The following is a 15,592-nucleotide window of genomic DNA, read 5'->3' on the forward strand; positions in this document are numbered from 1 at the left end:
TGGTCTAAAATAAGTAAAACAAAACTTGGTAGCATTGAAGCTAACGGTTATACCACTTTTTTCTTGTAGCTATAATATCCGTCACACATGAATTTTTTATAGCATAAAAGGGTATAAAAAAATGTTTATCTTGATTTTGATGGGTCAGGTTGTATGGCAGCTATATGCTATAGTTGTCCGATCTGAACAAAATGTTTGGAGAGTGTAGCATTGTCTTCGATAATAAACTATTTCCAAGTGGCGCTATAATGGTCTGAAATCGGTGGTTCCGACAAATGAGCAGCTTCTTGGGGAGAATATATCTCCCTAAAATGTGGGACTAATTCTCACATCGCACATTCACATAATTATCGCGCTGATCTTTTATGGTATGCTTAAATACTTTATAGGATCTTCGGCGTTTCCTTCTGGGTGTTACAAACTTCGTAGCAAATTTAATATATCCTGTACAGGGTATAAATTACACTTTTCTATAATAAAAACGATTTTTTATTTTTCATTTAATTATTTATTTATGTTTATTTTTACTGTTATAATGTATCAACCAGTGTAATTTGCTTAAACTTATATACAATTAAAATTTCAATTTCAACGAATTGAAACAATTGCAAACACCTGCATGCATACACACCTACATATACTCAGGCTGGTATGCAGCATGTTCAATTAATAAATTTTAGATGCATTTAAAATACATTAGTTCATATGATTTTGATATACACACACATTGAAAGTAATAACGGAGTTTTATAATTTTACACTTATTATGTAATGCTAAACAAAGTTAATTAACATGAAAAGATTCGTATGTAATAATAAAAAATTTAAATAATGACCATGGTGCATACATATTTTTGCACGTATACATAAGCCAAAGTGTTCTTATGTATAAATTGAATTTTTAATTCCATTTTTCTTTAAGCTTAGTTTTTTTTAACAATTAAATAAGCATACATAAAGAGTTGTATGTATACTTACGAATCTATGGATTTGAAAAAAATGTATTAATAACGCTTTAATAAAAATATTTCGTTATAAATTATATACAATCCATTTTTTACTATAGTTTTACAGTGTTGCCCATAGCTTGTATGTTTGCAGTGAGAGTTTTGTTAGGTATTTTTATATTTGCTATAAATATTTAAAACGTCGACTTAGCATATCTGCACTCGAATACAAAGAAACAAATTTTTGTAATATATTATATTTTTCGATAGCAAACAAAAATATTCTTCGCGTTTATCAAAAAAAAAAAAAAATAATAATAACGGTTTTGTGAAAAAGATTACTAAGCATTTACATATAGTGTACTTTAGTGGGCGCAATAGAGTAGACCAGCTAGAGTTACAGGTATGTCCTCGTATTTAGTTACAGCTACTGAAAGGTTATATGTTTGGGATTTGACAAAGATTTTTTTTTAAATTTTAATATTAACTGCATAGTATAGATACATAGTTAGATTCTTGTTAACTAATGAATTTATAAATTATATTTTATTTTATTTAGTACAATAAAATAGTTGATATGCCTTTGGATAAAAGTCCGCGGCACAAAGCACCAATTTACATCGCTTGCAATAAATGTGATTATGTATTGGATTTTCGTGTTGTCACACATTATGTATGTATATGTACGTGTATAGAAAAAAGTACAAAAACATATTTTTTATGTTACATATGATTAACTTTATATTATATTTGTGTAGTATATACTATGGGTTACTTCTTTTTGGCGTCTTTTTAGGCATATGCTTTAGAATAAGCCCGATCTTCTGTGCTAAAAATTGAATTTGCAATAACTTTTACTAAAATTGTGTTAAGAGGCAAGTATGTATTTTCACTATTAAAATATTTTTTTTTTTTTAAGGGAAGAAATAATTAGCAAAAGTAAAGTGGTAATGAATATTTTTAGATGTTATAGGCTTTTAAGTGAAAATTTTTGTTGACAAAAATCGAATTCTTCGTATAAATGAGTATATAATATAACGCAACTAAGTCTATTTAAATGCGTATTAAACAAAAAAATAAAAATTATTCCTATTACTCCATCAAATACACAAATATGTGGATTATATGTCGCTATTTGACGTATTTACTTAATGTTGTGTTTTTTACATTTATTTCGCTGAGGATATTTACAATAAATCATTAATTGTTACTTTGTGGCAAAGTAAAAATTATTAACTTTTTCAGCAACTTCACTTAATCAGCAAACCTGTACGCATACCTACACATTCTCTTGTGTATATATGTATGTTCATATTCCTTGATTCTCAATTGCGCATGTGTCTGTGTGAATTTACAAAAATATTTACCATTACTTATTATTCATGTATTAATTGCTTTTTTCCTTCTCTATATTTGGTTGTAAAAACTTCTAGAAAACTATTTCTTTATTTTATTTAAAATCTATTCATTTATATATGTATGTATGCCCACTACTGGCTTTAAAATTGCATTCACTATGCTGTATTTATGTAAATTGGATTATGTGACTACAATTTAAAAAAGCTGTGTAAATTTTGAGGTTACCATGATCCGGATTGTTTTCTTTACGTTACGTTACACATTTTGGATTTTCTTATGTTATTTTTATTTTTTGTTATTAAGTATAAGTAATTGGTGTTTAATATGATTTAGAATTTTAATGGATGAGCGATGTTGTATGCAGTTATTATTATATTTTTATATTTTTTTATAATATTTTATTTTAGTAATCTCATTTGCGGTGAGAAAAAGTTCTTATTTGTGATATATTTTTGTTATATGCCGCTGTATGCATTGGCGAGTATTTTTTCGGTTTAAAGTAGGCGACATTATGTTCTACGCCCTCACTTTTAGGGAATTCACAACAAACATCATATTTCTTATTCGAATAAGGGAGACTAAGAAAATTAATCATCAAAATTAAAAATTTAAGAAATATTTAAATTAAAAAAAAAATTAAATAATTAAAAAAACATATATATGTACATATATAATTCTCTATTATATTCTTCTAGTATTGTAGAAAGTAAATTATAATATAAAATAATTTGCCAGCCTCTGTTTTTGCTCCTAGAATTTGTTGTGAAATCCGTATAGAACATTTTACCAATATTTTCCTTTTTATTATTACATATTATTGCTGTTAATTGTTAGTTTCAAGCTGTTAGTTCTAAGTTCCTGGAAAACTATTAATTATACTGTGGCAGATCCCGTTGGTTTATTCTAATTGTGACTGGTAAAGTTAAAGAAAATACTGCTTAGAACATGCGTTTGGAAATTTTTGGTATACATACATATATATTTATATTTTAGGCATTTGTGACAGTTATATTTTTTATATAATATACTAGTTGTATACATACAAGAATATATGGTATGTAGAATTAGTCGAAACGCTTTAACAAACACATAATTCCATTAACTTTTATAAAACTTTGCCATTATCTGCTTTTGATTAAATCGTTAGAAACGATTTTTCTCAAGACCTTCGGAAATAAGTACACGCCGGTGCGTACACATTGCTAGTAAAACATAGGAGTACGCTAAGTGTTTTATCTACGCAAAGAAAAACGGAAATCATATAAAAATTCCAGTTACTTCTACTGTCCGATGTAAGAAGGGCTTTGAGTAAAAAGACTCAAAAATAAAAATCGAAATTGTTCACACTTTTCGCCAACACTTCCTACTTACCAGTAATAAAATTAATGTCATATAAAAATTAGATTCGTATAAAAATTATAGCTAAATTTGTTTTTCGGTAGCCATAACCGAAAAATTATTACTTTCCATTTTAAAATTTCACGCTACAGCTTAGATAACTACCTACAGACATACATTTATAACTTTAAGGGGGAAAATGCTTGGATGTATTGGGCGCCTACTGTTTTGGCACCACCTCTACCAGCACTACTCCAAACACTTCTTACACTTGTCTTTTTCGTTGCTGCAACATTATTGCCCTCTGCTGTATGCGCAGCCTGGCGGGCATTTGCATCGTGTGTTAGTAAAGTTCGGTGTGTTGTCGTGTCGGTGCTGGAATTTTGGATAAACCGCGTTCACGGCGCGGCGAAACAATGACCGAGGCTACGTCGCGCGATTGTGTACTCTCTGTAGAGGAGGCGGCCGAGCTGCGTTTCGAGAGACTTTTCGTGGGTGGCGAACAACTGTTGGAACGCTCCAGATTACCATTGCTGTGCACCCAGGCAGATGTGAAGTCTTCGTAGACGGGCTTCTTATTGTTACTGTTGCCGCCAGCTGGTGCTCTGGTATTTGTGACGCTGCCATTTGGCGCATTGCTGTTGGTGGAATAGCGTGAGAGTAATACTTTCATTTTTTCTAAAATTTGTGCATCATTTTTGGCGCTGCTGGCCGCTTCGAGTAGTTGTTGCGCCAATGGTGATGTATTGTAGTTCTTTACCGGCGAAGTGGTAAGTGAGGCGGTGCAACCGCGTACGCGACGTCCATTGCTGTCGTAAAGTATCTGAGAAGAGCGTGTGCGTGTGTTGCGATCGAAGGCATTGCCGGTGCTGGGTGTTGTGGCACCGTTGTGGGCGTTGAATGTGTCAGCATTGAGTGTTGGACGTTTTTTGCCGCCTACGCCGCCGCGTCCACTCCAAGTGTTTGTGACCTCACGCACGGGTGGCGTTGTTGATTTTCGCGTCGCAGCTGCGGCGGATACATTGTCACTATTTCTATTGATCTCGTTGATCGGACGACGTACCGAACGGTAAACAGGCTGCTTGCGGTTGAATACCGGCAGGCCAGTACGCGTGGAAATGTCCTGCATGCTGGCGCTGCTGCAATTGCTGTTATCCAAGCTACGTCGCCGAGGCGCTACTGGCGAGCGTGGTATTTTACTACTTTTACCTACATTATCTTTTTGATCCTTACTCGTTGCGACACTGTTATCGGTAACATCCTCGCCGCCGAAAATTTTGTTGGCAAACCCAGTTTTGCGCAAACCAGTGGCATTTGCCACATCAACGGTGATTTCATCGTCGGTTATAAAGATTCCGGATCGCTCGAAATTATCTGCCAAATTCATTTGCGTAAAATTTTGTGTCGGAGTAGTGAGCACAGCTGGTAGTGACTGCGGTCCAGCATCAATATTCAGCTCTATAGGTGTGTTGTTAAAATCTGAGCCAAGTATATCGGCTGCCTTGTTAGATATGGTCAAATCATCGACTGGTGAGAGTTGTGAATCACTGGAGGTCTGATCAAGACGCGCTGAAATAAAGATAATAACGAATATTAGACTCAAGTTAAGCGCATGTAATATTTATGAGTTGGGTTCAACTTACCATTACTTTCAGCGTCTTCCACCGAAGCCTGACTGTGCAGTGATTCTCGCTTTTGGGCATTTGATTGTATCACACCCAGACTACGATAGCCCTCATCGCTGATTTCACTGCCATTGTCACTGATATTTTCGAATTTGTTGTTTGTGCCATTTGTGCTGGCATCTGAGTTGGTAGCTCCCACTTGCGTAGTGCCATTCTCAGCCTGTCCAGCTGTATAGTTGAGTCCATCAAATTGTATATGGTTACCCACGGTTTCACTGCAAATTGGCAAGGATTTGGGACCACTACCGTTATTCGAATCCAACGAGTTCTGCTTCTTACGCATATCAATAAGACGACGTGGGCTGGGCGACATGGAACGACGTGCTAAATTTGGTGAAGGTAACAATGTTGAAGTACCATTTGTGCAGTTTGCTGTTAGTAGTTTTTCTCCAACGGCGCCATCTGTTGCATTCGCAGTATTGTGATGATTGAGAAACTTACGCTGAGGCGTGGGACTACGACTGGTTTGCTTATTATTATTGCCGAAATTGGGTGACAAATTGTATGAGTTGTTGTTGGAAATAGGAGATGATGTTGCGGATGCATTACCGGCAGCCTGATTGTTGAAGTTGGAAATAATTTTACGAGTAGACGGCGGTGAGCTGGTAAATGCAAAACAGAATATATTGAATAGAATATATACAGAATATACCTTTATTGGAGAAAGTCAGTTGTATTAGTAATTGGTACTCTATAGTAAAATGCTATGTTTTGAAAAATTCATAATTGGTTACATATAACCAGGGTTATACACCAAGTGCTAATAACCAGGAAATAACAAAATAATGTAAATATCGTCTGTTGCATATTTTTGATGAAAAGCGCTTTAAATATAAAAACATATGTTATATCATTAGGTCTTCAATAATTTATTATCTGTGTTATAGGATTTTGCAATGTTTCATTGCCGCTGTCTTATAATTCCTTCTATCCATCTGAATAACTGTGAAATTATGCAAGCTGCATACTTCAATAAATATTAACACGTTGATTCATTGACTAGCATGCAATCGAGAATATTTAATTGTTACAAAGCCTTAAGCCGAGCTGACTGACTGTTATATTCTTTTGTAGTTCACCGCTTTGGGAATATAGGAAATATGTACAACCTTCGATGACTTCGAATTCGACATTCAATCGACATTTATATATATGCCCTTTCTTCTGGGGTTTTAAACTAAAATATACCATATCCAGGGTATAATTACTCTTATTATTACTTTTAGTGTACATATTACTGTTATACCACGATTATTATTGTCAACATTGTTATTGTTATAGAATTGAAAATTATGACATTTGTTGTTGACAGGAGTGTTACGCGCCTACCTCATCAGAGCAATAATCAACTTGACACATTCCAGCGCAATCGAGCAGTTGTCAATGCAAATTACGATTATTACATATAGAATTTATGCGTTTTTAACAATAAAAAATTTTATAGACGAACAAACTTACATACATTAACAATGTGGCTGTCAACACAAAAGCTGAGTTAATTCGAAAGTACTATAACTATCGTGCAAGAAATATGTATGCGATAGCGACAACTGTCAAATTTAATATCCAGACAATTTTATAGATATAATTACTTAGTCTAGTGTATGGCGAAGGAATTGCAATTAGCTGGTGTCGCCAACATAAATCTATTACTTTACATGTGAGTATATACGGCGGCAATTTATAAAATATCGTCGTAGCTTTGTAGTGCCGTATTCTATGAGTTTACACTACATTACTGACAACTGACAGAAACCTGAACTGAGCAGAAAGCAAAAAATTCGTGAAGGAATTGGTGGGTATATCGCGACTTTCGATTACACAATGTTAGCTATAAGCTTATATTAGTGTAAAACTACCATACAAAAAATTAATTACTGTTATTTTCAGTACAAAATTTCATATATTAATTTATGTAAAATTTAAGCCACTGCTTTTTCTGCGCCCGCCAGTGTATGAGAATATGTATGCATAGACAAAGTGAATTCAATCCGCAAGCGTAATACTTTGAAGAATAAATTCCGTAGTGCATTTGCATTAATTAATAAAAATGGCATTTTAATGTTAGCAAGATATATGTGTGTATGTACAATACATACTCGTATTTCAATTTGCAAATAAGCCACTAATCAATATAAATTATAAGTAATCACAGAAATCAGAGTGTTTATTGTAGTAGTGTCGGCACATGGAAGGGGTGGCATATTATTACACATCTAGCACTTATATACATATGTACATACCTTAAGAAAACTAAGTGGACTTTATTCAATAAATAAATCGTATACCAACATACATGCATACATACATATGTATATGTTTTTAAGTTCACACATTTTACACATATAAATATTTCCGTCAGTGTACTCACCGCTCATAGATGACTTGTGCTTTGTGCAATTCAATGCCTCCGTTATTTGGATTGGTGGTGCGTGGCACCAAGCGTGCTGCAACTGATGAACGATGTTGTGCTTTACAACGGCAAGGATCATGCTTATCCAAATAGTGGGACAGGGTGTCCCAACCACCGCCGACACGTACCATAACGTGAGAACGTAGGATCTTTATGAAACATAAAATAATTAAATAAATAATATAATTAACTCGAAATAGGTTAAAGTGAAGTAGTTATACAGAATTTTTCCATCTAGGAATATGTTGTTATTTTTATGAGGGCATCCAACTCATACGGTTACAAATTTCAGGTTTTATTGAAGGAAAAATTCCGCAAGAGTTTTTTTAGAACTCGAAAAGCTTCTAAACCATTAATTGTATAATTAGTTGCGCATAAAATTATAAAAAAATGTATTTTAGTTATAAATAAAATGGTGTATTTTTCGTTGACGCAACACCGAATTTTCCCGTTTTGGTGGTTTGCAGAGGCTTATGCCCCTATTTGGTTGCAAGTAAGAGTCAGTTTTGGAACAAACAGTTTGGCATTCAAATTGTTTTATACAGTTTTAGCCTCGTTCAACAGGACTTGAGATGGACTTGGGATCCATACCAATTTCGCAATAGGTGAGTTTCAAGTGATATTTTTCACAAAATTTCATTGTAAAATTTATTTTGGTGCCAAACCTAACGATCGTGGTCTTTAATCTAAAATTTTTTCATAATTCTGTTTGATATTTATTGCGATCATTTACTTACCCGCACAAAGATTAACACCTTCGTATCACCAATGCGATATTTGCCCTCCGACACGCGTACCATTGGGAATTGAGATGGACATGTACACTTCTCGACCAAATCTCTGACCTGTTAAAGAAAGAACGAACAAATAGTATACTCGTGTAAAATGCAACGAAAGTAAAAGTTGAATTACATGATTTTTATTAATTGGCACGATACGATCGTACGCTGCTAAAGTTCAAAAAAATAAAAACAACGCATCAAACACGTAACATCATTAATTTTGTGCAAATTACAATTTGCGGCATCTTGAATCCACTATAAGATCCATTCATGCCTGCCGAGCCATTCGTCGTCCATTTGTCTGCTCGGGCATTGCGCAGTTATTAACTTAACAAATCTACTAACAAATTGCCATTTTCCACTGAGGTGTTCCAGGGGAAAGAAAGGCAATGAGCAACGACAAATAAAAAGTAAACAAAAGCAAAAAATAGAGAAGCATTTCAAGAAGCGTGCAGCATTTTGCGGCATAAAATGCCAAAACAGTTGCCACCGCTGAACTGTGATCATCAACAACAGCAACAGCAGCAAACACAACCGCCGCGGCGGCCAACATCAACAGCGCACAAATCCTATTAGCGATAATGAACTGATGGCGCATGCGACTACCTGACGGACGGACAATGCCAGCTTTTGCAGCAGTTCATCTTGCGAACCAACACCAACCACATAACAGAAACGCTTTATTTACTCGCTCGTTGACTGGAGCTTGCTTGCGTCTGTGCTGATGGTTGCCCAGTAGTGGCGTGGCGCAGCGTTGAACCGTTGAACTGTTGAACTGGCGCTCAACATGGTTAGGAATGCTGCACGTTGCATGTTGGCTGTATGGCTGTATGGTTGTATGGATGGTGGTGCTGCGCATAATTTCACGCGCCTCTGTTTGTTTAAAAAAATAATCGGACAAATGGCTGTTCGTGATGCATTTACTTGAACAATGACAGCGGCGATTACAACAACTGCATGTAGGCATTAATAATACCAGCACCTAACAACTAAACATCTATGATCTTTTGACCTTTGCGTCTTCGTTTCGTAAATCCTTTGTACACGCGCAATAATTACCACTCAGAGTCGCGCACAAATTGTGGTGAGTTGCGCGGCTGATATATCGCATAAATTCCAACATTTTCGAGAATTTCAAGTCGAGATAATGCTTTCGAAATATTTTGGAAAACAAGTCAACCAACTTCAGACTAAGCAAAAAGAACTGCTAGAGATTCCACGGATATATTTGTGAAAAGGAATATATGGGTCATAATTTCAATGCAAAAGCTACAAAGTCTTCATTAATATCAACAATAACTTCTACCATGGTAAGGTTTGAGCTCTACAAATTGACTAAGTTAGAAACAGATATCTCATCAAACAACAATTACCAGTTGTATTTTTGACTAATTTTAGTATTCATATTTATTATAGACATGATCTGTAACGATGAGTAGCACAATGCTAAGATTTTCTATACACTGGTAAAACTATATTTTTATATCAGCTCCTACGATTTCACAGTTGAATGCATCTGACTTAGAATCTAAATTTTTATTACATGTCACATTTTCGTAAGTAGTTCTACCGAAAAGAGGTTTCTTGGCGAAGAATTATTCCAATGTAATTTTATATTAAAGGGTCATTATTATAATATTAACTTTTTTTTTTAAATACTTCTAGAACTTATATTCGATACTCATTTTAGAAATACAGTCTCATAGTAGGAGAAATTACTTGAGTGTTCTATTTATTGTGACAAATCTGACAGAGAATCTTTCTCTCAAATACTCAAAAATTAATATTTGCGTCAGACAATGCTATTTTTTCGTAAAGGTTAGCTCTACTAGTGCATTTCTGCATAGAAAGTTCCTTTGTTTTAAACAGTTTCATCATTGTGGTGATACGTTTTTGCACACGGATATTTGTAAATATAATATGAATGTTCATAGTTCTGTTTTGTCGGTTCACTCGACTTCTTTGAGCAACCTCTCGTTTCTAAAGAACTACAATAGTTTCAATAATTCTTGTGGTGTAACAAATATTCATGAAACATCATTTCTTTATTAAAACACGTAAAAACTCCAAGTTTCCATTAATATACACATTTTTGCGGAATATATTTAACACAGAATTTCCATTTTCATTCCACTATACATTAACGGTTTAATATTTCATGTATCTAAACTAGTAACAACCTACGACAATGCCTGGCAGCTAATAAGCGGAATTCAACAATTCAGTCGGTCAGTCAGTCAATCAGTCAGAAAACCTGAAAGGGATGATCAGACTCATGCTACAATGAATACAGCATCGCTTATTTTAATACGACGAAAGATCATCACAAAAAAAAAAAGAAAAAATTCAGTGGTTGCCATAATGTTCATTACACATTAAGGTACGTTTAAGTTCAGACTCAGATAGCTTAGACCTGGAAATGTAATTAGGTCTCTTCTTACACATTATTTTATGCTGCTTTATGCATTAGGATGAAAAAATAGAAAAAGTGCTGAATAGGCGAATGCATATTGTTCCACAATATATTGCTTGAGTAAAGGAGGTAACGTTTTTGAACATCTCGTGCTGTTTCGGTTGCGTGGACTCTACTGTTATGTCTGTTTTTGTAGTTCTTGTTGAAAAGCCTACTACAGTAGTTTAACAGTGCGAGCTGTGAGGTTAAACAACTCAAACGAAACGTTAACCGAGTTGTAATGTTCTTTTGTACTTAAGTTGAAAAAAATACGATTGTAGGAAGGTGTTGTTGAAAGATCATAAAACACCTACGATGAGGAGATGAGTTTCAAATATAGGCATGAAAGAGGTTAGCGGATGTAAGGCGACAATGTACTATTCAGTTGACACATTAAAGAAATCAAGGCAATAGATTAAAGGGTGTATTATGTCTAGGGATAAAAAAGGGATAATATATAAACATATAAGTATAATGAGTAGCAATCCCTATTATTTGAATACATTTCCGATGATAGCTGATTTTATTTTGGAATGTTTTATGCTTCTTCAATCAGATTAAGCCACTAAACTTAATGTAGAAAAATAATTTGTTATATCTTTATAAAAACTCGTACGATTTACCAGCACTTTGCTCGTTACCCTCAGAACACCGTTTGACACATGAGTATGCTTACACTATGTACATATTTAATTGCAGAATAGTAAGCAACAAGCGACTATAGCACACAATTTTTTAGTGTTTATAGCCATGATACATGCAACATCATGGAGCATGCAACAAGCGATCAATGTAAATCTAAATGCTTCCCATAGATCACGATCATCGTCATGGGTTGCAACAGCCTACCTACCGTTAACCAACAAGTCTAACGCACAACTACGACACCAGCGGACAGTAAACAGTGGAAGGCAGACAGCAGACAGACAGACGCACTGGCGCAGCTCACGTTACGTCTACACAAGGAGGATAGTGCATACTAGTTGCGGAAATCAATCACTTCGCACAAAATGTGCGAGTCTGGCAATTACTGTTGCCACCGATGCCTTTTGACGATAGTTGCCCACCAGAATTGATGATGCATGTTGCCATTGTTTTGCTTTGCTTCGCAGCTGCCCCTGCTCCTGCCGTGGCCAAACGAACCGGTGGTCTGTGCGTGGTTGTTCTTGTTGTTTAGCTACGTTGCTAAGCATGTTGCACAGTGTGATTCGTTATTGTCGGCCTGTTGACTTGCTGATTGGTGTTGTTGATGTTGCGCGCTAAGTGTGAGCTTTGGTTGCTGTTGTTTTTGGCGCTTGGTGGCGCTTCAACATTTTCACGCCCGTTTTGGTGTTTTTCGGAATATTAAACGAACGAAAATGGAAAAAGACAAACGTATAAAGCAACAACAACAACAACACCATCGTACTGATCATCGCTTGGCTTGTCAAGTTTTCCACGGCGAAGATTTTGTAATGCCGCGATCCTCTGACAGCGATTTAAACGGTTGCTGTCGTCGCTATTGTTACTGTTTGTTGTTTTTGTGCAATTTGCTGCAATAAGAGTAAAAGTGGCATGGTATCGGCCTCTTGGCGCTGACCGCTCGACCACTTTGCGGAATGTTTTGACTGCGCGCCTGCGCATATTTCATTGTGTTTGGCGGGAGTTTATAGGCGCTCACACACTTTCATACCGAACATAGGTACAATGTATGCGCCTTGTTGACTACGGCGCTTGTTTATTGCGTTGACTGACTATACATGTATGTGTGTTGTTATGCATGGTAATTTGGTTGGAAAATCTTGCTGCGGGCGTGCGGAAATCTGAAAAATCTCTTTGATTGCACGCCGTTCCGGCTTGATCTCACGGTGGGCTGTTTGGCAGCTGAGCGGCTGGTGGTGGCATTTTATGCCTAGAAGTGACATTTCATCTACACACGTCTTGTCAAATTAGTAAGTTGAAGTATCGCCTCCGCGTACACGTAGACTTCCGGGGAGGATAGTCGCTTGTTCGATTTGAATGAAATCAATTATAGGCAATAAAAACGGTATTTTTGGGCAAATATAAATGCAATTGCTTTGTTGGGAAAATATCGACGGTCATACTCAATGAATATGCATACATTTAGACTGGTTCTAGCATATAAACGTTCCTCAGCGTTGTTGTTGCGTTATATTAGTAAATATATTCGACTTCGATATTAAAAAATTTTCCGAAAAATATCGATATGCTCGATTAGTATAAACGAAGCTTAAGCTCGGCTGGATTGAACCAAATTTGGTAAGGAACAGCTGACGAGCTCCGTTATAACATTATAAAGAAAGTTGAGTTAGGTTAGACTGTATTATAGGGCTTTTGCATTTAAAGCATTCCTGAATAAATTAAGTTGAAAAAATTAGCTTTGGTTTTAGCTAGATTGACTAAACCCGTGTGGCTATGACAAGAATAAATAAATTGAGAAATGAAATGCAATGATACTGTGCTGTCCAATTCACATATTCGAATATGAATAGAAAAGATTAAAAAATAATATGTTTCTCAAATATATAAAATAACATATACTTTTAACTAAAGATCTGAAAAAATATATGCTATCAATGTCTGTCACTATATTCACACTTATTTACTTATATTGTATATATTTTTTACATCCTCAAAATCAAAGTAACTTTGGCTGCCACTTTTTCTTTCTTGCTCAATTTGCCTCCAACAATATTGACTTAAAACAAGAAAAAATGTTAACTTCGGCTGCACCGTAGCTATAAAACCTAAATTTTAATCTTGATTTTGATCGATCAGTTTGTATGGCAGCTATATGCTATAGTTGTCCGATCTGAACAATTTCTTCGAAGATTGCAGCGTAGTTTTGTGCAGATATCTTGCCAAATAAAAATTTTTTTATACAAGAACAATTGAGAAAATTTTAGAACGATATCTCCAAAACTGAGGGACTAGTTTGCGTATATACAGACAGACGGACATGGCTAAATCGGCTAATATATTCTCTTCAGGGTATAATGATTATTTGAAAAAATCTTGCGTTTATTTGTTATAATGGTGACTACTCTACTACATGACTTAGGCATGTATGCATATATTTGTGTAAGTAAAAACAGCAATGACCACCGGTTAGTAAGGCATCATGCTCCCCAGCCAAATGGGAACAAAACCACATTATGGCAACATAACATTTTACGCTTTTTCCATGCGCAAAGCGTTTTTTGTTTGGCGAAATTGCGCACGCGCAACTGACTCACAAAACGTGACCACGGAACGCTGTAAAATGTGAAAATGCAAAAGAAGTGAAATAAGCGACAACTTCTGTAGCCCTGTGAAAATCAATAAAATCAAACCGCCAATGAATGTCGCCTCAAGTACTTTTCCGTACTTCTTCAATTGGTTGCTTGGTTTAATTTACTAGTAACGTTTTCCGCTCAAAAACCAACTGCGCTTTTTAGCTTGTGGATATCACTGAAAAACTATTAATATGTAATCATGGATTTCCTTGGGGTATCGGAAATTCTTTTATATGTAAATATGGCATGAGCGGAGACGAAAATATTGACAAGAGGGAGATAATGTGTTTGTTTGATTTAAGTTTACCTTAAAATAAAGCAACATTGTCATAAAGAGTGCTTTGTTAAAAAAACATATAACGGTGTTTAAAATAAGAAAGTATAAATATAGATTATGTAAGGAAAAAAAACGAGGAACGACTACGACGAGATTGATTGATTGAATTAATTGATATGATTATTTAACGTGTTTACTAGAATTATTAATATAATTGTCTGAGCTATGTTACATTTTGGAGTTACGAGGTTAATCAAGTAAACAACTTATGCTCCTAAAAGATTCGCAAACCCTTCTCAAATATTACAAAAAGTTGAAACTAGAATTGTCAAACTAAAAACTAAGTACAATAGAGAGGCTTATGCCGCTACTCAATAGGCTCCCTTTAACTCATAAAAAAAAGTTCGCATTTTCGAAGAATACAAGTCTGAAGGATCACAATACAATAAACATGTGCTTTCAACGCCTATCTTGAGTTTTAAGCAATGGTACAAAAAACGATCAATGTTTTTTGAACTAGCCGAAGAAAATATGGGATACAGACTTTAGGTACAAGGAAAAACAAAAAATGAATCAGAACTGTTTGCTAGAATGATTAGTACTCGAGACAGAAAATTTTCCAAATACAGAATTTTGGGAAAGTTCTTGAACATATATGTATGTATATGGTATATTAAAATATGGCGGTCTTAGATGTAGACCAATATAGAAATTCTCCGTACATTTTTACTTTATGAAAATTTTGATATATTTATAATTATATTTGGATAAAATATTATTTTTTCTTTCTATCCAGAAATTGCATTCCTTTGAATTAACGGGCAAGTTTAAGGAACAAACTTATTAATAATTAAATTAAATTGGAATATTTTCTTATTTATTTTCTGAAAATGTTTTACATATCAACAAAATTTTACTCTCAGTAACTGTAACATAACTTCTTTTTTTATTTTTTTAATTCTTATGTATGGGTTATGTACGTGACAATATTTAAATAACTTCACGAAGTAACTAACGTAATGTACATTGCATAACGTTCACATGTCAAAAGTACATACTTCGAG

The 15,592-nt window shown here is 34.8% G+C and overlaps 1 protein-coding gene across 2 annotated transcripts in view; it reads right to left on the reverse strand.

Annotated features, from left to right (window-relative positions):
• Positions 1–507: 507 nt before the first annotated feature.
• Positions 508–15,592, reverse strand: part of pigs (pickled eggs) — a 119,253-nt gene continuing 104,168 nt past the window's right edge. For both annotated transcript variants that reach the window (XM_036365610.2, XM_036365609.2), the window contains exons 7-10: positions 8,480–8,587; positions 7,701–7,891; positions 5,288–5,931; positions 508–5,213 (exon numbers count right to left, since the gene is read on the reverse strand). In XM_036365610.2, coding sequence (XP_036221503.1) covers positions 3,988–5,213; positions 5,288–5,931; positions 7,701–7,891; positions 8,480–8,587 — 2,169 coding nt within the window. In that variant the 3' untranslated portion in view covers positions 508–3,987. The remainder of the gene's footprint in view (positions 5,214–5,287; positions 5,932–7,700; positions 7,892–8,479; positions 8,588–15,592) is intronic.

This window comes from Bactrocera oleae, chromosome 5, assembly GCF_042242935.1.
Source record: "Bactrocera oleae isolate idBacOlea1 chromosome 5, idBacOlea1, whole genome shotgun sequence".
Lineage (NCBI taxonomy): Eukaryota > Metazoa > Arthropoda > Insecta > Diptera > Tephritidae > Bactrocera > Bactrocera oleae.